The sequence below is a fragment of the Carcharodon carcharias genome, chromosome 3, assembly GCF_017639515.1.
Source record: "Carcharodon carcharias isolate sCarCar2 chromosome 3, sCarCar2.pri, whole genome shotgun sequence".
Lineage (NCBI taxonomy): Eukaryota > Metazoa > Chordata > Chondrichthyes > Lamniformes > Lamnidae > Carcharodon > Carcharodon carcharias.
In genome coordinates this window covers 222,612,202-222,637,735 of record NC_054469.1, presented here as the reverse complement: position 1 = coordinate 222,637,735, position 25,534 = coordinate 222,612,202, and the positions used below count along the sequence as shown (strand labels likewise).

Genomic DNA, 25,534 nt, shown 5'->3' with positions numbered 1-25,534 from the left:
GTCCAAATGTCTGATTTAAAGCAGCAACTCGCCCTTTAAGAAGCATCTCTACTGGCATATGATGCCAGATGGAACAAGCACAAATAAAGAAGGTTTTAATTTGCAAAGATAGTGATCCTTTATTTTGCTTCTCCCTCCCAGTTACACTCTCCCCAGCATGAAGACAGACTATTAATTAAAGAAACACATCCGCTGATTAGATTTTTAGGTATGCAGATTTTAAAAATAAACTAAAATTATCATCAGCTCTTGGAACATTATTGGTCATTTTTTAATGTAGCTACCATGACCTACTTTCCAGCTTTCTGCCTGCATCAGCATGTCCAACATTGCAATTTGACTAAAATAAGCTGTCATTTTGATTTTGCTTTCAATTTTTTGATTGCATTATTCCCTCAGTACTTATCCTTTCATGTAATCTACATTAGCTGAAGGATTTGGCAGCTTTGATACGTGATATTTGGGGCTTTTCCATAGCTTCACTACCCGTGATGCCTTTTACTCAATCATCCGGAAGTGACTGCTGTACAGGGGAGGTGGGGCGATGGGGTAGGTGGAGCAGTCAGGGAGGTGGGGGTACAAGGGGTCAGATGATTGTAAGCAGTAGTATGGGGAAGGGAATTAGATATTCAATTTGTCCAGGTGATTGGGCATCATTTGGAGGGGAAAAAATGGTGGCTCCCTTTCTGTATAGCCTCCTCCAGCCCTACAATTCTCCAAGATCTGTGCACTCCTGCAACTCTGGCGTCTTGGTTATCCCCAATTTTAATTATTTTGCCTTTGGCAACCATGCCTTCAGCTGCCAAGGCCCTAAGCTGTGCAGTTCCCTCACCAAATCTCTCTGCCTCTAACTCCTCTTTGAAGATACTTCCTTAATCCTATCCCTTTGATGAAACATTTGGTCGCCTGTCCTAATATCACCTTACGTGGGTCAGTATCAAACTTTGTTTGAGAAGACTCCTTCGAAGCAGCCTAGGAAGATTTGCTTAATAAAGGGTGCTATATAAATGCAAGTTGTGATGCATGTGCTGATGATGTGTGCTATATCGTGTGCTAATGTAATTTAAAATAAAAAGCTGGAGAATGTGAAGTGGTTCAGGCTGTTTCTATAATTAAACAAGGGAGAGAACTAACATTTGATTATGGTACTTTCTACTGCACTTTGTAGAAGTAAGTCTACCCATGATTGTGCCTTCTGAAGTTTAGATTTGACCTCCCACCAAGCAGACAATATAAGTAAGGTCTTCGAGAACATTTTGAGTTTTTCAAGTATCAATAGATGAAATTAGGTTTTGATCGAGTTGACATTTTGGGGCCTAAAGCACCCTTTGGTAAATGTAGCACAAGCTGAAGTTGACCAGAGATAAGCTCAAATTGGGTTGACTGAATTGAACTTTTCCTCTCCAGGCCCTTTGGATTTCACGTTCAATTCCTAGAACTTTAGTTTTCTTTTCAGTCACTATTTATCAATACAGGCTTAAAAAGTCACCAGCGCTCAAGTGGAGAAACACAATCTACAGCATCGAGTGTAAAACATTGCTAATCTCTTCATGACTAGCACCTGATGAAGTGAGCAATGTCGGAGGCTACAAAACAGCTCATCTTGTTGCAACCCAAATGACCCCCAAGCAATCATATTACAGCTCTGTAAATGTACCATTTCTCTGTTGAGTTCAGACTAATCCAATGTATTTCGTGCATAAAATCCCATTAGCACTGGAATATTTGAAGCAGCTGAATTACTAAAAGATTAGACCAGTGAAGAGTGGTATTCCAGTTCTCATATTGCAGAGCTCTGCACAGTTATATTGTCAGACATGTAACATCCTGAATAATTGAAAGGTGATGCTGGTCAAAAACAGATCATCAATCCCTTGTGAGTTCTGACATTTCAAATATACAGGTCACACAGTGGAAAAGGTGACATTGGGAGGTGATATATCCATGGAGAAGGCAAGGTCCATTTGTACAGAAGCCCATGTGCCATTTACGTGGCTCATATATCTATCTGAAATATTGACAGATTCCTCCATCACCAAAATAACCTGCCCTGTTTTCAAATGCCAGCTTCTCCATCATCACCTCAGCTTTTCCCATTCTTAACTATCAGATCTATTGGGCAAATGGGAATGCTACGTGCAGATATGAGTTCATACTGAGACATATGGTAACCAAATTAGAAACATTTCCAAAGCTATATGTTATGTCCATGCATTATTATTGTTAGGTCTACATTGGATTATAGCACAGAAACAGGCCATTCAGCCCAACCAGTCCATGCTTCTTTTTATTTGTTCATGGTATGTGGGCGTTCATAAGGCATTCAAGAGTCAACTAGGTTGCTGTGCATGTATAAGGACAGCAGATTTCCTTCCCAGAAGACATTCGTGAATTAGATGGGTTTTTACGACAATTGGCAATGGTTTTGTGGCCATGGTTAGACTCTGCATTCTAGATTTTTATTGGATTCAAATTTCACCATCTGCCATGGTGGGATTCAAACCCGGGTCCCCAGAGCATTACCCTGGGTCTCTGGAAGGCAATATTACTATGCACCACCACCCCCGTGCATTAATGCTTCATTGAGCCTGCTCCCATCATTCCTCACCTAAGTCTATCAGTATAACCAGCTATTCCCTTCTCCCTCACATTCTTGTCTAGCCTCCCCTTAGATGCTTCTATACAAGCATTGCTGTTACTGCTCGGTGAAGAGAGGAGGAATTACAAACCATTAATGTTGTAAATATGCCACCATCCTTATATCATTACTGTAACACTTGCAGGCAAGACCAGAACTAGGGCCCATAAAATAAGGGCAGTAACTAATAAATCCAGTAAGGAATTCAGGAGAGACTTCTTTGTCCAGAGTGGTTAGAATGTGGTACGTGTTACAACAGGGAGTATTGGAAGCATATAGCATAGATGTATTTAAGGGGAAGCTAGATAAACACATGGGGAATAGAAGGCTATGTTGGTGGGGTTAGACGAAGAAGGGTGGGAGGTCGCTTGTGTGGAGTATAAACACTGGCATGGACCTGATGCACTTGAACGGCCTGTTTCTGTGTTCTAAACACTCAGTAATAATTTGTAATCTAAGAAAAAAAGAACACTTAGAAGATAATTCAAGAAACCTCAGATTGAAGGAGAAGTGTCTGACCTGTGTCCGATTCCACGGAGAAGTAAGGTTGCCCTTGTAAGATACTGTATGCCACCCTGGCACTGTATCCATAAGTAGGATCATCAGCATCTGTAGCTATGACTTGAATTACTGATGTACCTGTAACACACCCAAGCAAACATAAGAAGTTCAGCAAGACATTTTCTGAAAAATTTCACACATATCAATGCAAGCTCTTCTCAACCTTTCAAACAGCTGTTTTTGTTTGTTGTTTTTGCTGATTATATTTTTCTTCCTCATGTACTAGAGAGTATCTTCTTTGTTCATTGAATCCTAATTACTTCAAGAAACGAGGGTCACTCCAGGTTAGTTCTACTTTTGAAGTAAGCTGCAAAGAGAAGGATTTTTTTTTCAAAATGAACATTTCCTCTGTTGATATTTTCTTTTCCAGTGTTTTTGAGATTTTCCAATCATGGATCAGGGAGTTAATTATTCATACTTCGCTCATTGACTCAAGCTTAGACAATTGATGGCCCAAAGCACAAGTCCCTTTACGTGCGTGAGATTGTCTCCTTAGACCAGCATACCCACATATGTAGCCATGTGTACTTTGAGACTGTTGGGAGCATTGCAACTTACGATTCTAATGAAAGACAAATATATTATAACTAGACATTTATATTTAGTCGCTTGGCAGCACAGAACTTGAGTACTGCTGAGAAAAAGTTATGCTGTTGAAGATTTTCATCTTGCAATCATCAAGACAGATGCAATAATACCAAATTTCAAAGGGAGCAACAATATATACTGCATGAGAAAATGGGTGCTGGTTGGCAACTCAATTCTGATTGATGAGGCATGGCCATGGAGAATGCAGCAGGAAACAAAAGCATGGGAAACAAGAGTTCCCTGGGGCATTCAACAAGGCATTGCCTTGAATAAGAAGCACCCTTTTATCTTACAGTATAGATTATTTCTCTCTTTGAAATTTGACATTCTTTTGTCTGTCCTGATGAGTGCAAGATGAAAAATTTTGACAGCATATCTCTTTTTTTTTAGCAATATTTATATTTCTTGATTTAAAAAAAATTACTATGCTAACCTAGCAATATAGAACATTTCTGGTACAGAAAGAGGCCATTTGGCCCATCCTGTCTGTGTCAGGTGAGTAAAAATGATCCAGCTTAATCCCACTTTCCAGCTCTTGGATCATAGCCCTGTAGGTTATGGCACCTCAAGTAAATGAAGCGTTTTTTGAATGTGACAAGGGTTTCTGCCTCTACCTGTCTTCCTGGTAGAGAGTTCCAGAAATCCATGACCCTCTATGTGAAATGATTTCTCTTCAATTCCCTTCTAATCTTTCTGCCAATTATTTTAAATCCTTGCCGCCAATTAAGGGAAATAGGTCCTTCCTATCTACTCTATCTAAGCCCCTCATAACTTTGTTCACCTCAATTAAATCTCCCTTCAGCCTCCCCTGTTGCAATGAAAATATCCCCAGTCTATCCAATCTTTCCTTAAAGCTAAAGATGGCCATTCCTGGCACCATTCTTGTAAATCTCCTCTCTGCATCCTCTCCAGTGTGATGAATGCAAGTTGTTGCAATTTACTAATATAGCAAAAACCAAGCCAACTAACACAATGAAGGTGCAGGGGTTCTCCATCTCATTCACAGCAACTTGCTAGAAGAGCAGCTGACACTTCAGAAAATGGAGTCAATATTTTTGCTGAGGTGATTGCAGTTCTCCTGCAGAACTCTCACATGGAAATTCAGCCCCAATGTCCATTTGTGTTAAATAGCCTTTTGGTAAGGTAGGACTGTGAGTGCTCATTTTACATGAACCCATATTTTCAATTATATGTATGTATTGAAGATGTGTACAATGACAGTAACTTTTAATTCATTGCAGTTATGCTGAGGGAAAGCTAACAAGAGGGAGGGTGTCTCTTGAACTGTTGGCTAATGCTTTTCTTGAGCTCCATCACTTATATGCATTTGGATACTATCGACGTAACTGTATGTTTATATTAGATATTCTCCAATAGTCTGGTATCTCTAAGTCGCTCCCAACAGTCGACTTGAATATCTTCTAGGAAACCAATGCATGTTTTTACCTGCCTAATACCTAGATAAGTACAGCAAGATTTGTTAAACAGCAAGCCATTGTCACTTCTCTGCCGTACTGGATAAGCGAGAGAGTTGGCGGAACAGCTCCCTGTATAACTTTCTACCTCACCTGACCAGGGTTGGCTAGAGTCCTGGCAAAATCTAAAAGGAAACTTGGAATCAAAAGCCTGGGAAATCCAATGCACTTGGAACATTGTGACAGTCCTCAGCACCGTAAGAACAACAGGGTTCCCCCGTCCTCACTTTCCACCCCATCAGTCTCCACATTTAAAGTAGCATCCACCGCATTTCCACCACTTCCAGCATGATGCCACCACTAAACATGCCTTTCCCTCCTCTCCCCTGTCAGCATTCCTAAGAGATTGTTCCCTCCATGACACCCTGGTCCATTCCTCTATCATCCCGAGCACCTCGTCCCCTTCCCATGGCACCTTCCCATGCAATTGTAGGAGGTGTATCACCTGCCCTTTCACCTCCTCTCTCCCCACTGTCTAAGGCCCCAAACACCCAATCCAGGTAAAGTAGCAATTTACTTGTACTTCTTTCAATTTAGCCTACTGTATTCACTACTCGCAATGCAGTCTCGTCTAAGTAGGGGAGACCAAACGCAGACTAAGTGACCGCTTTGCGGAACACTTTTGCTCAGTCCGCAAGCATGACCCCGACCTTCTGGTTGCTTTTCATTTTAATCCTCCACCTTGCTCTTACGCTGACATTTCTATCCTTGGCCTGTTGCGATGCTCCAGTGAAGCCCAATGCAAGCTTGAGGAACAGCAACACATCTTCTAATTAGGCACTTTACATTCCCCTCTGGACTCAACATTGTAGGGGGTGGAATCGTCCCAGAATTGCACCTAGAATTGCAGTAGCAGGCGCAATGGTGGGTTTTGGGTGCTGTATCGTTCACTTCCCACCTTCTTTATTATGTAGCCACAGGAAACATGGCGTTTGCCGGCTGGCGGCCTCTGAATTGCCCGCCATGATGTCACCTCACCACTTCCTCAGTCCGGGTACCATCTCTAAACTGCGGCCACACGCACGCAGTTCTCAATGTTTGCTGCCCAGGACTGCTGCAGAGGAGACATGGCCCTTGTCTTGTTTTTCTGTTTCAATGATGCACACAGGCCGTCGACGTTGTAGCTGAGCCAACTTTATTTTATTTCTTTAGTTCATTCACGGGATGTGGGCTGCGCTGGCTGGGCCAGCATTTATTGCCCACTCCTAGCTGCCCCTTGAGAAGGCAGATTGCTTACGTGCAGTTGTGGAAAGCATCGGCGTGCAATGACGCTGACGTGCTCGGATGATCCAGTGTCGGTTGGGGGGGTGGGGTGGGGGGGTTGGATGATTCCAGCGAGCAGGGCTTATAATTAGATGTTTTGAAATGAGGTCCCTGATGTGCAGCAGCAGAGAATGCGGCCTGACATTGACTGGCGGAGTGGACGGTCGCAAACTGGTTTCACCACAGCGTAAAACCGTTTTTTTGGCTTCTCACTATATTGTCCGCTCACGCTCGCCATGATACCTGCTGCCAATGGGGAGCAGAAAATTCCAGGCAATGAGTTCAACAACTTCGGACCATGAAATCCGTCCCCCGTGTTGATTTTTCTTTTGCCAAAAGCCAGTCTGCATCTTGTTTTCATCTTTTTGCTTTCAGGACTGTCCTTTATTCTGCTATTTACACTCACTCTGGATAAATGCTTAGTTTCTTTACTACAGCCATTACTGCTCCCTTTGCCTTTTGTTCCTGACATCCTTGGCATTTAGTCTCCCCGCCGCCTCCCACTCCCTAACCCATTCCTGATCTTCCCTTTTGTTTTACCTGACCCTCCCCACTTTTCAACTGCATGAAATCCATCACATTTCTACTGCCCTTCAGTTCTGAAGAAGATTCAAATCAATCGTTGCTTGGTAGTATAGAACTTGAAAAAAAGTTGCTGGAAAAAAGAGACATGCTGTCAAAACTTTTCATCTTGCACTCATCAGGACAGATGCAAGAATACCAAATCTCAGCGGGATCAACAATTTATACTGTATGGATTGCTGCAATCAATTCTGAGCAATCTTTCCATATACGTGGTGAAGGACTCCATACAGGACTTATACATCAATGGCAATGCCATGTCCATTTGCTCGTTTGACATAGCTAGCATATTTACTGCTTTGCCTGAATTTGTACTCATTGAACTTGTGAACTCGGCAACTCACTTGGTTGAGTTCAGTTCTAATGACATCATGAATACCCAAATAGATGGTGTAGCCATGGGATCCCCTCTAGGCCTAGCTCTCATTAACATCTTCATTGGTTTCCATGAGAAATGTATTTTTCAATGAAATGATTCCTAATCTCCTACCCCTTGCATATTTCCGATACGTAGATGCTATGTTTGGTATATTTGAATCTGTAGCTTCATGTAGGAATTTCCTTACACACCTTAATGGGCGCCATCCTGTGCTCAAACTCATCTTTGAAATGGATCAGTCAAATGAACTCCCTTTCCTCAACATGCTAGTTGAGAAATCTGCCAATGGGTGCACTACTACTATCTACTGCAAGCCTACCTTCACTGGTCAATATACACACTGGGATTCCTGCAGTACCACATGCTATAGGAGTTGTCTCATTGGAAACTTCTTAAATAGAGCACGAGTCAATTTCTCACTATGCAAGCTTGATGCTGAAATAGGGCACCTCAAAGCTATCCTGTGGGGTAATGATCAGATCATTGCTCGCTGTATATCGGAAACTCACTTCAGTTCTGAAAAGCACTCGGTCTACATCAGATTACCCTGAAGGTTAAGGTGTCTCAAAAATTTGAGCAACAGATGAAGCTAGCTGTTTCATGCAGCTACTATGTCAAAGCAAAATGAGTGGTATTCACCACTAATAGGAGGCTGCCGTCAAGCCAAAAAGGAATTGTGCCTACCACACAAATAAGTAATGTGTTGTATGAATTTCAGTGCCAGTGTGATACCAGGTATGTAGGCTGTACATCTCAGTGACTGGTGGATCATATCAAACAGCACGTCCCTTTGACTGTTCACAACAGTTGAGGCGATGACCATGCTCAACCAATCCATGCTTGCAAAACTCAAAACATAGTGGCCAACATTCAATGTGATTCTGCAATTGGACAACATGTATTGAACAATCCCAATTGTCCCAAGATTTAACACTTGCAACCAATTTAAGATTATCAATTGGGCTTGTAATGTGGCTAATTTACGCGTGCTAGAAGCTACATATATTCACACACAGGGCCCTATCCTTTGCAGACAGAGGGAGCATGTCCACACATTGCTTTTTCAACTAAACAAAAAGCTTGGGGGAACAGCCATTCCTTGGTTCATCCCCCTTGGAAATGCCTTGACCAATCAGACTTGCCTGGTTTGAATTTAATCAAAAGTTTGGCTGTTAACTGTTCCCTGGTGCATTCCCCATGGCAACACCTCTATCAATCAGAATCCACTTGCCAACCAATCAACACCCTTTTCTCATGGAGTATAAATTGTTGTTCCCTTTGAAATTTGGTATTCTTGCGTCTGTCCTGATGAGTGCAAGACAAAAAGCTTCAACAGCATGTCTCTTATTGCGGCAATACTGAAGATTCCTATTGGACTCAAAATGTTAAATGTTTTTCTCTCTCCACAGACCAGCTGAGTTTTTCCAACACTTTTTGATTTTATTTCTTTAAGGACAATCACTCTTTCATGGGCAAGTAGAATATTGCTGCTTGTATTGAAACGATTGTTTCTGGGGATTCCGCTCACTGCCCATGTTGCCATGCAGTGTTTCCTGACTCTGAAATAGACATGCATTGACTGTGGGATCAGATCCATCATTTTTTGATAACTAAATAAAGAGTTAGTCGTGTCACAATCTTAGAATTCTCACGTGTATGGGAACTGACGTTAGTCTTCGGCAGTGGCACAAAGTGGGTCACAGTGAATCACCAACCAGTTTAATTTCCACTGACTCCACTGGGATAAGAAATCAGACATGGTGTTATTTTTGCGCTCAGATTCCACATGAGCTGACTAGATTCATGCACAGAAATCAAACAAGCAGAACACGCACCAAACAGCACAAGCTTAACTATACCAATGGCAAAAAACTTAGCAGGACTTATAAATCTGTAAAATGCTCTGCTAGCAGTCAGTGTGGAGGGCCTTTTTACCAAGCATCCATAGCATGCTCCAGTGCTCACTCTGAGTTCAATTTTACTCAGAATCACTCTGGTTCCCACGCTTTTCATGATTCAGGTCTCATTCTACCTCTCCCTGCATCTCAGGCCAGAGCCTTTGCATGTCCCTTTGATCTGCCCGGAATGCGTGTTATCAGCTTTATGTTTTCTATAAATGGTCCCATTTTCAGTCCGAATGATCCACAGATGGGTGTTCGTCGCACTTGCAATGAAGTCTTCCTGGCTTAATTAGTGCATTAATCCAGTTTGGAGACAGAAGACAAAAGCTATCACCTGGAAGCCAGACATGCAATAACTGGGTGGCCATGTTAGATTTAGCCCAGCTGTACTGGTTAAATGTACACGGAGCTATATTGCTATAACTGTTTTGCTATTAAAAACTAGCTCTGCCTCTGTTAAACTATGTACTGTGACAGTATGATGATCTTTTCACAAGACAACAGAAGATGAGTCAAGCAAATGAATCAATTTGTCCTCCAAAAAAAATTGGAAATCTTTTCCCAACAAGTAAAATTTTTAGTATCCTACAAAACATTTTTAGCTTAGTAAAAGATAATAAAGCTTGTACATTACTTAATAATACTCTATATTGTGTGTTTGAACAGTTTCATTGATATTTTTACAGGATAGGGAAGTTTTTAATTCATTCATGGATTGTGGATGTTGCTATAGGCCAGTATTTACTACCCATCCCTTGAGAAGGTGGTGGTGAGCTGCCTTCCTGAACCACTGCGGTCCATGTGGCGTAGATACACCCACAGTGCTGTTAGGAAGGGAGTTCCAGGATGTTGACCCCAGCGACAGTGAAGGAATGGCCGATATATTTCCAAGTCAGGATAATGTGTGACTTGGAGAAGAATTTGCAGGCGCTGATGCTGCCCTTGTCCCTCTAGACGTTAGAGGTCACGGGTTTGGAAGGTGCTGTTGAAGGAGCCTTGCTGAGTTGCTGCGGTGCATCTTGTCCATGGTGCACACACTGCTGCCACTGTGTGTCAGTGGTGGAGGGAGTGAATGTTGAAGGTGGTGGACGGTGCGCCAGTCAAGCGGGCTGCTTTGTTCTGGATGGTGTCGGGCCTGTTGAGTGTTGTTGGAGCTGCATTCATCCAGGCAAATGGAGAATATTCCACTGCGCACCCAACTTTTGGCTTGTGGATGGTGGACAGGCTTTGGGAAGTCAGGAGGTGAGTTACGCGTAACAGAATTCCTACTGGTCCAGTTCATTTCTGATCAATAGTAACCCCCAGGATATTGACATTGTTATCAACACTCTCTCTCTTCCTAACCTGAACAAGAAGCTACAATCTGAGCATATGCAATAAGAACTAACCTCCAAAACGCGCCGTATCAATTTCTCATGGCAAGTGAAATCCTACCTAGTGTTATTTACCTCAGACAGTCCTTTTCCTTACAAATTATTCAACTAAAAATCCAAGAACGCACTTTCTAATTTCCTTTCCCCAAATAAACTCTACATGTCAATTATTATGCTGCAATAAACTGCTTACGTGTTCTATTGTAAAGCGTTTTTACCTGGGGAGTGGTGAGAATGTGAAACTAGTTACCTCAGGCAGTGGTCGAAACAAATGTTATAGATCCATTTAAAGAGAAGCTAAACAAGGCACATGAGGGAGCAAGGAATAGAGGCTACGATGGTAGATTTTGGTGAGTAAAGATGGGAGGAGGCTCAAATGGAGCATAAATAAAGGCATGGACGCAGTTGGGCTGCAGGGCCTGTTTTTGTCCTTTATATCCTTGGGCCTGAATTTTTCAGGTGGTGGGCGGGCTCAGCAGGAGTGGGCGGGGCCTGTTACGCGGAGCCGATCGCCACCTGCTCAATTGGGGCCCGCCCAGCTTATGATGCGAGAGCTGTAGTGCCCGGCGCTACCATGCGCGTGAAAGAGCGCTTTAATCTCCTTGAGGCCTGGGTCAGCCTCAGGGAGATTGAACCGCTACTGAAATCGTTAAATGCATGGATTAAAAATTTATTTAAACATGTCCCCTCATGTGGCTGAGTTAAAGTGAGATGGGAGATGTTTTCATAGTTCGGAAGAATTTTTCATGTAATTAGTAAAAGCGTTAGGAAACCTCGTCCTGCTCGTGGATGAGGTTTCTTAAAAAATGTAAAGGCCGCTTGGCCTTTTCACCTGCCCGACAACCGTGAGGTTGGACAGGCAACGTTAACAATGACACTAATTAATAATTTGAGTTCGGTCGAAGGGTCGTGAGGGCTCGAAATGTCAACTCTTTTCTTCTCCGCTGATGCTGCCAGACCTGCTGAGTTTTTCCAGGTAATTCTGTTTTTGTTTTGGATTTCCAGCGTCCGCAGTTTTTTTTTGTTTTTATCTAATTAATTCATTAATGGCCTTAACAGGCCGTTTAGATATCGGCGGGTGCGGAGCTGACTCCAGCACGCGCCCGCCAAACGAAACATCGCGAGGCAGGGCGATGACATCAGGACGCGCGCCCGACATCATCGCGTCAGTGTGTCGGGCCCATCCCTGCAGGCCGACTGAAAAATCCTGCCCCAAGACTTGAGAGCCGACAAGCAGCATCTGTCACTCGTAAATTCAAAGCCAAAAAATTCACGTAGCTTTCTCACTGAGAGGACCCGTTATTTTTATCTTCACTTTAGTTTAAAAAAAACCTCTCCCTTCCATTTAGAATTGTTTCTATGGCAGTTCTGGAATGTTTCTGAACGAGTGAAAGGCTGGGAGGTCTTGGGTCTTAAAATTTAGAGGAAACGGAAAGATATCCAGTGACACAGACAGGGTCATTTTCATCTACCAGAGAGGCTGAGAACAAGCTGCAATGGAGCACAGACCCATTCATGCCCTTCCCGATTTTCCTGTCCATTGACTTCACTGAAGAGAAAAAATTACCCCCCCCCAGGAACACAGAGCTAGAGAGTGTTAGGTAACCCAGGGAGCATGTGTGTGAAACAGAGTTTGAGACAGAAAGCATTTCTACAGCCCCTTACACAGTCTCAGGATGCCCCAAGCATCTTACAGACAATCAGGTACTTTTGAAGCATAGTCACTGCCATAATGTAGGAAACATGGCAGTCACTTTGTGCGTAGCAAGCTCCCACAAACAGCAATGTGATAATGACCAGATTTTAAAAATGATAGAGAAAGGGAGGGAAAGACAGAGACAGAAGGCATGTGAAAAAGATGGGGAGCGTGAGGAAGAGTGACCTGGCGCAGCCAACTCCAAGACAACAGACCGCCCTGGTTTATTCCCATCCCAGAATTACTGGCCTGGTCACTTGGTCCATTCCTGGCTATTGGCTGTCCCCCCACCACCACCCCAGCTCATCCAACACCCACCCACTATGCACTGTCAGCCACTTCCCAACATGTTTGTCTTCAGCCCACACCACAAACTCCATAGCCTTGCTCCGATATATCATTCCACCTGCCCAATCACTGCGTTAAGCTGAAACAGACTGTTCACAACCGCAGTCTCCTGTTTGATCCTATGCTGAGCTATTGTCTCCATTACCACGATCACCTATCTTACCATACCAACATTGCCCACACTCGTCCCCTACTTCATCCAACCTGCCCAGAAAGCCTTATCTATGCTTTTGCCAGCTCTAGGTTTCATTGAAAGAAAAGGACACCAAATTGCAATCTTGCTTGTGAGTCAGAAGGTTGTGTATTCAAGACCGCTCCAGAGTGCTACTGAGGGAATGCTGCACTTTTGTCTTTTAGATGAGACATTCAACCAAGGTCCCGTCTGCCCTCTTGGGTCCCATGGCACTACTTGGAAGAAGAGGAGGGGGGGACAGTTGTCGCCAGCACCTTGGTCAATTATTTCTCCCTCAATCAACATCATTTAATCAGATTATCTGGTCATTTTCACATTACTGCTTGCCGGATCTTGCTGTGCGTAAATTGCTACCATGTCTCCTTCATCACAATGGCTGCACTTCAAAAAAAATACTTTGTTTGCTGTAAAGTGCTTTGGGGCATCCCGAGGTTTTGAAAGACTCTGTCGAAACGCAAGCTTTTTCCTTTCTGTAACCTCCTCCAGCCATACATATCACCGCCTGCTCCGCACCCTCCAACATCCCCCGATACCATCCCAAAGAAGACTCCTTTGCTCAAGATAAAATACTGCAGATACTGGAAATATGAGGTAAAAACAGAAAGTGCAGGGAAAACCCAGCCGGTCCGGCAGCATCCGTGAAGAGAGAAATGGAGTCAACGTTTTAATTCCAATAATGGTTCTCGAAGAAGAGTCCATATTGGACTCAAAACCTTAACTCTGTTTCTCTCCTCATTACTCAGACTCAAGCCCTGCTGCTGCCCTCACTGCCTTTGCCACTCTTTGGGGCTGTACCCACTGAAAATTGGGAACGCGTAGGCACTCATTGATGGAAGGATTGAATATTTTTTTAATGCCTCGCCTGTCAAATAGTCAGCCCGTTTCAGAAAGTAGCTTTCAGTGGCAGAGGCAAATGACTGAAATGCAGCGCATGCAGCGAGATTACAGACTGGCTTTTGGTAATAACTGGTAAAGAAGCTTCAATCTCTTAAACACTGCAAAAAGTACAATTTATTACAGGAGCACCTCATCTCTTCAGACTGGTCCTCTGCTGAAGTCCCATTGATAATTCAAGCAAAATAGCCTTGATTCTATTTGACAGGTCTTATAACAAAAAAAAACATGATTTATAACACATGAGCCTGCTCAGTGTTGTTTCTATTTTTGCTTACTTAGTTGATTTGTCCAATTTGATGTTAATAAATGAGGCCCTGTGTACTAACAGTGGGCTGACGCTCACCAGTGTCACACTGAAGGTTTATTTTTTGTGTAAGTGGTACAGTTTTGCTGTTCTCTCTAAGCAGCGATGACAAATGTTCTCTAGCACCAGCAGGAACAAGCGCGCTCAAAGCTGAAGCTGATAAACAGTCACATCAATAGCAAATGGAACCTGAGTTCTAGCACGAACGTTCGTAGACAATGGATTGCAAATCAACAACAAGCAAAAGAAAGAGGCTTGAATTCTCTTTATAATGGCAGTAACTCTCGTATGTCTGACACATTTATAATGGGAAATAAGGAAATGGCAGAGAAACTAAACAAATACTTTTGAGTCTGACTTCATGGAGGAAAATATAAAAAAATTTCCCAGAAAAATTAGAGAACCAAGGAACTAATGGGAATGTGGAACTGAAAGAAATTAGGATTAGTTAAAAAGTAGTACTGGAGAAATTGATGGGGCTGAAAGGTTGATAAATCCCCTGCACCTGATGATTTACATCCCAGAGCGTTGAAAAAGGTGGCTATAGAGAAAGTGGACGCATTGGTCGTCCATTGATTCTGGAATGGTTCCTGCAGATTGGAGGGTAGTAAATGTAACCCCACTATTTAAGAAAGGAGTGAGAGAGAAAAGAGAGAACTACAGTCCTGTTAGCCTGACATCAGTAATAGGGAAAATGCTAGATTCTGTTATAAAAAATGTAATAACTGAACACTAAGAAAATAATGGTAGGATTGGACAGATTCAACATGAGTTTATGAGAGGGAAATCAAGCTTCACAAGTCTGTTAGAGTTTTTGAGAATGTAACTAGCAGAATTGATTAGGCGGAAACCAGTGAATGTGATATAATTGGATTTTCAGAAGGCTTTTGATAAGATCCCGCAGTAGAGCTTAGTAAACAAAATTAGAGTGGATAGGATTGGGGTAATATACTGGCATGGATTGAGGATCGGTTAACAGGCAGAAAACAGAGAGTAGGAATAAATGGGTCACTCTCAGGTTGGCAGGCTGGGAATAGTAGGTCACTCCAAGGGTCAGTGCTTGGGCCCTCAGCTATTCACGATCTATATCAACGTTTTGGATGCAGCGACCAAATGCAACATTTCCAAATTTTCTGATGACACAAAACTCGATGGGAATGTGAGTTGTGAGGAGTATGCACAGAGGCTTCACGGGCATTTAGACAGGCTCCGTGAGTGGGCAAGGACATGGCAGGTGGAAAATAATATGGAAAAATGTGAAGTTATCCACTTTGGTAGGAAAAGCAGAAGTGCAGAGTATTTCTTAACTGGTGAGAGGTTGGGAAGTGTTGATGTCCTTGTTCATGAGTCAATGAAAGCTAACGTGCAGATGCAGCAAGGAATTAGGAAGGCAGATGGTATGTTGACCTTTATTTTTAAGTGAATTTGAGTCTTGCTGCAATTAGAGAGAGCCACGGTAAGATCACACGTGAAGCATTTGGTATAGTTTTCATCTCCTTACCCAAGGAAGGATATACTTTCCATAGAGGGAGCACAACAAAGATTCACCAGGCTGATTCCTGGGATGGCGGGATTGTCCTATGAGGAGTGGGGAGACTGGGTCTGTATTCTTTAGCAAAAACAAAAATAACTGGAAAAACTCAGCAGGTCTGACAGCATCTGTGGAGAGGAAGACAGAGTTAATGTTTCGAGTCTGTATGAACCGGTTCTGATGAAGAGTCACACAAGCTCAAACGTTAACTCTGTTTTCCCCTCCACAGATGCTGTCAGACTTGCTGAGTTTTTCCAGCTATTCTTGTTTTTGTTTCAGATTTCCAGCATCCGCAGCATTTTGCTTTTATCTGTATTCTTTAAATTTAGAAGAACGAGAAGCGATCTCATTGAAACATACACATTTCTTACAGAGGGTGGTAAATCTTTGGAATTCTCTACCCCAGAGGGTTGTGGAGGCTCAGTCATTGAGTATGTTCAAGACAGAGATCGACATATTTCTAGATAATCAAGACATCAAAGGATATGGGGATAGTGCGGGAAAATGGTGTTGAGGTAGAAGATTAGCTATGATCTGCAGAGCAGACTCATGGGACTGATTGGCTTACCCCCTGCTCCTGTTTCCTATGTTATTATGTTTTACTTTGGAATCCAGCAAGACCATTGGGTTATTTATGTATATGCGTATTTATCCACGCAGCTTTCCACAGTTATATCCTGGTCTCAGCTTTTTTTGTGAGAGTAAATGATTCAAAACTCCGTATCTAGGCTGATATTGAGTAGGCCCAAGACAAAGGGTCATCGACCTGAATCATTAACCCTGTTTCTACCTCCGCAGAATCTGCCTGACCTGCTGAGAATTTCAGGCGATTTCCACTTTGATTTAGTAACTGCAGGCCGGTTAGCCTAACTGGAACTGTCACAGGGAAAATGTTAGAAGCTATTATTAACAATGTTGGAGCAGAGCACTTAGAAAAATTCAAGGCAATCAGGCAGAGTCAACATGGACCTCGGGTTTTCCAGTCCGGCGGGCCTGGGAACAATCAGGAAGCTGACTGTCACCCACGATGGGGCCCCAACACAATCGCATGCTGCGGAAGTTTGCGCATGTGCAATAAAAGCTCCCTGGGGCACAGAACTGCCTCAGGGAGCTGAAGATTTTTAAAATAAAAAATACAGATATTAAAAATAATGAAAACATGTGACTTTGTCGCATGAGCAGGGACACGTTAATTATGAGTGTTAAAAGATTTTTTTTTTAAATCACTGGTCGAGATCTCATCCCACCCACGGATAAGGTTTGGCCAAAGATGCAAAGGCCACTTGGCCTTTTTGCCTGCCCGCCAACCAAACAGTTGGACGGGCAGCTAAAAATTCCAGTCAATGAATTGGTTAAGGGTCTTAATAGGCCACTTAATTGTTGGTGGGCGCACTGCCAGCTCGAGGGTGCGCCCACCAACCGAAATGCCACGCGAGTGTGTGATGATGTTGGGACGCTCGCGCAACGTCATCCCGCTCATTTTACACTCATTAGGGTCGGGCATGCGCCCGCCCAACGAGAGAAAAATTCTGCCCAAGGTTTTGTGAAAGGGAAATCATATTTAACGAATTTATTGGAGTTCTTTGGAGGAGTCCCATGTGCTGTGGATAAAGGGGAACCAATGGATGTACCATACTTAGATTTCCAGAAGGCATTTGATAAGGTGCCTCATCAAAGGCTGTTGCAGAAAATAAAAGCTCATGGTGTAGGGGGTAACATATTGGCATGGATAGAAGATTGGCTAGCTAACAGGAAGCAGAGAATTGGCATAAATGGGCCTTTTTCAGGTTGGCAGGATGTGACGAGTGGTGTGCCACAGGGCTCAGGGCTGGAGCCTCAACTTTTTTACAATTTATATAAATGACTTGGATGAAGGGACCAAAGGTATGGTTGCTAAATTTGCTTATGGCACAAAGATAGGTAGGCAAGTAAATTGTGAAGAGGACATAAAGAGGCTACAAAGAGACATAGATAGGTAATGTGCGTGGAAATAGACCTGGAAAATGGAGTATAATGTGGGCAAATGTGAAATTGTTCATTTTAGCAGGATGAATAAAAAAGATGCATCTTATCTAACTGGTGAGAGATTGCAGAGCTCTGTGATTCAGAGGGATCTGGGTGTCCTAGTGCATGAATCACAAAAGGCTAGTATGCAGGTACAGCAGGTAATTAAGAAAGGTAATAGAATGTTATCATTTATTGTGAGGGGAATTGATTACAAAAGTAGGGAGGTTATGTTTCAGTTGTACAGGGCACTGGTGAGACCACATCTGGAGTATTGTGTACAGTACTGGTCTCCTTATTTAAAAAGATGTAAATGTGTTGGAAGCTGTTCAGAGAAAGTTTACTAGACATACACCAAAAATTAGGCTTTTATCCACTGGAATTTAGAAGATTAAGAGGCGACTTGATTGAAACTTTTAAGATTCTGAGGGATCTTGATGGGGTGGATGTGGAAAGATTGTTTCCTCTTGTGGTAGAATCTAGAATTAGGGGTCACTGTTTAAAAATAAGGGGTCGCTCATTGAAAACAGAGACGAGGAGAATTTTTTTCTCTCAGAGGTTAGTGAGTCTTTGGAACTCTCTTCCTCGAAAGGTGGTGGAAGCAGAGTCTTTGAATATTTTTAAGGCAGAGCTAGATACATTCTGGATTAACAAGGGGGTGAAAGGTTATCAGGGGTAGGCAGGAACGTGGGGTTGTGGTTACAATCTGATCAGCCATGATCTTATTGAATTATAGAGCAGGCTCGAGGGGCTGAGTGGCCTACTCCTGCTCCTAATTCGTACATTCATATGTTCATATAAAGCTAATATTGAGTCTGGCACAGGCATGATGGGCTGAATGGCCACCTTCTATGATGCAGTATCCTCTGATGAAAGCAAACTGTGGATTGGTTTCTTAAAAGGGAGCACCCAATATGTCCCCAAGAGGAAGGTGCTGAGAAGAGCTCAGCTGCTTATTCAGGCAGGAAGAAGGGGAACTGAAGGATGTGTCACTCTACTGGCCAGTCAACCACCCATTCTCATGGCTAAGGAATGCTTTGCAATAAAAAAATTATAAATAATCTCTGAAATGTTAACAGTGGAAATGTATTGGAAATTTGCCAATAATATCACAAAGTAACAATATAGAAATCACTGCAGCAACTCGCCGAGGCTCCTTCGACAGCACGTCTCAAATCCCCAACCTCTACCACATGTAAGGTCAAGGGCAGCAGATGCATAGGAACACCACCAGCTGCAAATTCCCCTCCAAGTCACACACCATCCAACCACATTCTGCAGGATCATCTTCTTCATGAAATCCATCACCTGTTCCTGCAAACATTCTCAGTCTCTGTATCTTTTGCAGCCGTCCCTATTCCTTCAAAATGCTGACCCCACAATTCCACCTTTCTATTCCCCCTCAATGTGGCTCTATTTCCAATTTATCTTTTCAGTCCAAGCTCAACTCTGTTACGTCACCGCACTGTCCAACTTCAACTATGGTTAGTTGTCCTTCGACCTAGACTCAATGCCTCTGTTTACCTCTCCAGCTCCATGGTGGATTCTGTGGTTCCAAGAAGGAGTGATGCTACTCTTTTTTACCTCCTTATTCGTTCATGGGATGTGGGCGTCACTGGTAAGGCCAACATTAATTGCTCGCCCCTAATTGCCCTTGAATTGAGTGGTTTGCTAGGCCATGGCAGATTGCACATAAGAGTCAACCGCATTGCTGTGAGTCTGGAGTCACATGTAGGCCTGACTGGGTAAGGATGGCAGATTTCCTTCCCTAAAGGACATTAGAGAACCAGATGGATTTTTACAACATTCGATGATAGTTTCACAGTCACTATAACTGAGACTAGCTTTATATTCCAGATTTATTAATTGAATTTATATTCCATCAGCTGATGTGGTGGGATTTGACCCCATGTGCCCAGACCATTAGCCTAGGCCTCTAGATTACTAGCCTAGTGACATTACAACTATGCCACTGTCTCCCCTTCCCAGTGAAGTTGGTAACAAAATCACAGGCCTGTAATCCTGTAATGGCCTCATCCCACCATTTTTGGGTCACTTTTGGCATCTCTTCTCTTCTTATGCTGGTTTACAGCTTGTTCCCTGCTCTCTCCACTCCATTACCAGAGGCTGACCTTTCAATTTATGTACTCCTGTTACCTGAAATTCCCTCATAAAACCACTTCAATTCACAATCTCATCACCTGTCTTTCCTTTGACTTTGCTTTTGTCTTTGCTTTTGTCTTTAGTTCCTAATGCACCCCTTTCTTTCTTGTTAAGTGCTCTTAGGCATTGCTTTTCCACAAAGAGAGCCATACTTGTGCAAGTTGCATGTTCTCCTGCTAAACATAAGAATTGCGAGTTAATAAGAGCATAAGAAATAGGAGCAGGAATAGACCATTCAGCCCCTTGAGCCTGTTTGCTCCAATCCCATGGCTGATCTTCTGCCTCAACATTCCTTTCTTGCCTTATCCCATCTCCCTTGATTGCCTTAATGTCTAATTTCTATTGATCTCAGTCTTGAATATCCTCAACAACAGCATGCACAGTTCTCTGGGGTAAAGACTTCCAAAGATTCGTAACCCTTTGAGTGAAGAAATTTCTCCTCATCTCAGTTCGAAATGCCTTATATCTTATCCCGAGACTACGCCCCTTAGGTCTAGGCTCTCCGACCAGGGGGAAGGAACCTCTCGGTGTCTACCTTGTCAAGCCCTCCAAGAATTTTATTCATTTTGATGAGATCACCTCTGACTCTTCCAAACACCATTGAATATCGGCCCATTCTACTCAATGCAATAAAAATGACATTTTCCTAGAGCGATTGACTCATTAGGTGTAAATGCCAAACTAGTGAATCTTGGAGGTTTTCTTTGATACCATATAGCAAAAATACCGGCAACAATTGTGTAACTCAAGGTTTTTTGTTCGTGGCTGCTTGATTTTTTTTCACACTCCACTCTCTGTCAGCTGTAACAGATCACATGACCCTATTTTGAAGAAGACCAGGGGAGTTATTCTCTTTGTCTTGGCCAATATTTATCCCTCGAACAACATCACTATAACAGATCATCTGGTCATTGTCAAGTTGCTGTTTGTGTGGTCTTGCTGTTTGCAAACTGGTTCCCACATTTCATACATTAAAGTGTTTTGACCGGCTGTAAAGTGCTGAGGTTGCGAAAGGTAGAAAGATAGAATCACAGAAAAGTTACAGTGCAGAAAGAGGCCATTCAGTCCATCATGTCTATATTGACCAAAAAGAGAAAAAAGAAACTAGCTGCTCATTTTAATCCCACTTTCCAGCACCTGGTCCATAGTCTTGCAGATTCCAGCACTTCAGATGCAGATCTAGGTACCTTTTAAATGAGTTGAGCATTTCAGCCTCAACCACAAACTTAGGCAGCAAATTCCAGATGCCCACCACCCTCTGGGTGAAAAAGTTTTTCCTCATGTCCCCTCTAATCCTTCTACCACTCACCTTAAATCTATGCCCCCTGGTAATTGACTCCTCAGCTAGGGGAACAAGTTTTTCCTGTCTACCCTATTTAGGCCCCTCATAATTTTGTACACCTCAATTAGGTCACCCCTTAGCCTCCTTTGTTCTAAGGAAAACAAACCTAGCCTATCCAATCTCTCCACATAGCTGCAATTTTCAAGCCCTGGCAACATTCTTGTATATTTCCTCAGCACTCGCTTCAGAGCAATTATGTCCTTCCTGTAATGTGGTGACCAGAACTGTACACAAAATTCCAGCTGTGGCCTAACCAGCGTTTTATGCAGTTCCATCATTACATTCCAGCTTTTGTATTCAATACCTCATCCAATAAAGGAAAGCATTCCATATGCTTTCTTGAACACCTTGTCCACCTGTCCTGCCAACATCAAGGACCTGTGGACATGCACACCAATGTCCCTCACTTCCTCAACCCCTCTCAATAAATTCCCATTTATTGAGTATGCCCTTGCTTTATTTGCCCTCCTCAAATGCATTACCTCACTCTTTTCCAGGTGCTATAGAAATGCAAGTTTTATATTCATTTTAATGTGAAATGCATTTGGGAATTTCCAATACAGTGGCAGAGGGCGAATATTGATCACAAGTTGCTACTAATTGAAAACAAACAGTTTTGGGGAAACTAGAACATCTCAATGAACCAGGAGGATGCCATTTTGAGGTTAGAGTAAAACTTTAAGGCAGTCACTAGGGAGCCTTTCCCCATCCATGTTATATTTGGCCCGGGAATAGTTAATATGAATCATAGATATCAGCACATGATCCCTTTGTTAGCAAGGATATCTCTTACATTGAGGAGGAAATAAGTTTACTTTGGAAAAGCTGGCTCAGTGGAAAAGCTTAAAATATTACACTCAGTAAAGTTCCATTCTGGTTGGGGTTATTTTGTAAATATTTGTGGTTTCTTTTTTATTTATGCCATACATTGTCCATCCTTAAACTTACCAACATCAGACATTTCGGGAACAGTAGCCATATATGTTTCCTTTGAAAACTTTGGCTCGTTGTCATTAATATCATGGATCTTGATAATAAACTCAGATTCAGGTTCCACAGGCCTGCCAGTCCTCCTTTCAATGGCTTGGGCACGCAATGTATAAAAAGATTTTTCCTCCCGGTCCATTTTCTTTAAGGCGTGTATGTCCCCAGTGTTCTCATCAATAGTAAATACTGTACCAGCCCCATCACCTGACAGAATGTATTTAAGAGTGCCATCTCCCTTATCGACGTCAGAGTGAAGCTGGAAAAGTAAAAAAAAAGAGAACAGGGGTTACAAGTCTTGCATGTACAAAAGACGTTTATCCCACCAGTGGGTAGGTAAAAACTCAGCGGGCGACAATCACCAGACATCATTCAATTCTGATGGAAGGTCGTCACAACCTGAAACGTTAACTCTGTTTCTTTCCACAGGTGCTGCCTGACCTGCTGAGCATAACCAGCACTTTATGTTTTTACATCATACACCAAAACTCTTATTACAAAGTATTGGAAAGCGTACAGCACAGAAATGGGTCATTTGGCACCACAGAACCATGCTGGTGTTTACTCCATACAAGCCTCTTCCCGTCTCTCGTTATCTAACCCCATCAGCAGATTCTTCCGGTGAAAGAGCTTCCTTTCTCGCCCAGTCCATGATATGCGCTCAAATCATCTCCAACCTCACTTCTCAATGGCTATACCAAACCCCAGGTTCAATCCTGCAAAGATGCTCCACTCTGGATATTGAACATGCTTATGGCAGTGATCCCAAATCCTTAGGGGAGCACAGCGTGAATGTGACATACCCATGCTCATCCTTGGTGTGAATACGTTAAAAAAAATAGCAGGCACACCAAGCGCCAAATAACCGTGAAACTCTCTTCGTAACAAAACACAACGGATACTCTCTGGCCACTTGGAATATTTTCAGGGAAATGATTACAGTCCATTACTTTCAGGAAATAACTGTATAATTTATAGGAAAAAATGGTGATATTAGACATGCTGTTACAGAGGACATCAGAAAAAATGAAAACAGGTCCTTTTTTGACTCATTTTTGCATCGTTATGGGCACTTAAGCCATTTGCGACCAGAAGTTTCAGATGCTGCCTAAGGCTTAATGAGTTTCTATCTCTTCTCTACAGTATTAGTTAACATTCAAAGCTGATCGTTCTGAGAACACTACTCCTTTAAAAGAATAATCTGACTCGGTACATCCATTTAACTTCATTAAATCTAATAAAGAATCAAGTATTTATCTGACAATTCTACTTCTTTAAAGTGTCATATTTCTTGATGGATCAGGCTTTTAAAACTCTACTGGAGCTCATTTCATCTAAAGAGTGGAATTAACTTGAATTGTTTCTGTCTCGGCTCACCATCCATCAGATTTCAGTGGAAGCGAAGTTCCAAGAAGAGGATAGTGTGCCAGATGCTCTTTATTAAAAAACAGCATTTGTCTACTCATCCATAATTCCTACGCTGTGAATAAATTGAAAATTAGCTTGTAGGAATGCAGGTTGTCTTAATTTCTATTTGAAACCAACAATGCTGACGCAAGATGGATGTTCTGCGCACACAGGAACAATAAACTAATTGGACCAACTGTACAGAGCAAAGCTCGGTTATATACTGTACAGGAAAAGCCAGGAGCAAAGCTGGCTGCTGCTGAGCACCACATGAGTTCTCGGTGGAACCCATTTCATACAAACCAGCAAGGTACACACCATAGAGCAGTGGCACCATTTCTCAGCCTTGTATGAGGGATACATTTGTCTTTGTTTCTTCTTCCACTGGTTATTAGGCGAGGATAACTGAGATGCATTTCATAACAGCAGTACTAAATAAATGAAACAAATACATCATCAAGCGCTGAGTGCGTCACGGTGCTTAAGAGAAAAAGAGTTTTTTAAAAATTCACACTCGAGGAGTAAAAATAAATCAACTGGAAAAATACTGAAGGCAATGCAAGTGTAGAGATTTAAAACATAGGGAGGAGAGCTGCTATGGAGTGGTTAATGTGGAAAATAACCACAAGGAGAATTGTACTGAAGAAGCTAAACAGATCTGAAATATATGAATAGTGGCAAAACATGGCTTGAATCCTATAATGTGCTTGGGTTAAGGGGGCACATTTGATTTAAAGTGAGGATGAAAGAGTAACTATTCTCCCAGGAAACTTGGTCTGTTGGTGAATCAATGTGCTGTGTCAACAGAATGGCAACAAGCAAATGAATGCAGTGATGCTATAAAAATGGCCATGTACTTCGCTAAAGGGGTAGGGGGAAGGGAAATCAGAAAAGTCATTGCTTGATGTGTTAACTCACCTTCTTGTCACAGGACCGAATACCTACACACAAGACATTTATCAGTTTTCAAAATCAAGGACATATTTTTAAAACTAAAAACCGAAAAAGCTGGAAATATTCAGGTCTAGAGTCCCTAGAGAGGGAAGCAGAGCTATCAGTTCAGGTCGATGACCTTTCACCAGAACTGGAGTATTTCCAGCATTTTCTGATTTTATTTCAGGTTCTCAGCAGCCCAGTATTAAGTATATTTAAAGGACTGTGGTGTGGTAATATAAATAACACTTAGAAATGACAACAAAAAATAAATCTTTCTATATATCTATGCATCAGTAAAGAATATCTCCTGACCAGATATAACATTGTCACTTTACATGTTGCATTTATTATTCTCTGTAGATCCACACTGTGTCAAGGGTCGTATGTCAAACATCAGTTGAAGTGGGGAAGGGTTTTCACAAAGTACAATAAACTGACTTTAAAAAATGTAATGATAATTCAATGTCATGTATACCTAAAACAGTCTCTCAAACACAGCTCTCACTGCATTTGCGAAGTGTTTACAGATCTCCGACTGATGGATATAACTAAACTGCTCAAGAACTGCTATGCACACCATTCGGAAGGAGTGTTATAGAAAGGGCCCACTAATGGGAATGAAACAGTCGAGAAAATGTGAAGAGCAAAAGAAAGAAGACAGCTGAGTATGAAAATGAAGAGAAGAGTAGGGGTAAAAAAAGAATTAGAAAGAGAGACATAGGCGAGTTTATTTAGCACACTAGTACTGGACCAAATTCTCAAGACTGTTTATGACTAAAACCCTCAATGAAGCACCTTAACTCATCTGTAATAATAAAACTATGACTTTCAGAACATCACCTCAGCATTAATAAAAGTCAACAATTTTAGATAGGCTGGGTTTTGATCTTAGTCTCTTCTTTTTGCTTTTGGATGGCAGTTGTTCACCATTCTGCCACTCACAGCTCCTCTAGACACAGCTTTTGTTTC

General features: G+C 42.3%; 1 protein-coding gene across 1 annotated transcript in view; it reads right to left on the bottom strand.

Annotated features, from left to right (window-relative positions):
- The window catches only part of LOC121276343 (cadherin-6-like), a 160,821-nt gene that overhangs the window by 88,141 nt on the left and 47,146 nt on the right, over nt 1-25,534 (bottom strand). The window contains exons 3-4 of the mRNA XM_041184632.1: nt 22,187-22,481; nt 3,158-3,277 (exon numbers count right to left, since the gene is read on the bottom strand). Of these exons, the coding sequence (XP_041040566.1) occupies nt 3,158-3,277; nt 22,187-22,481 (415 nt within the window). The remainder of the gene's footprint in view (nt 1-3,157; nt 3,278-22,186; nt 22,482-25,534) is intronic.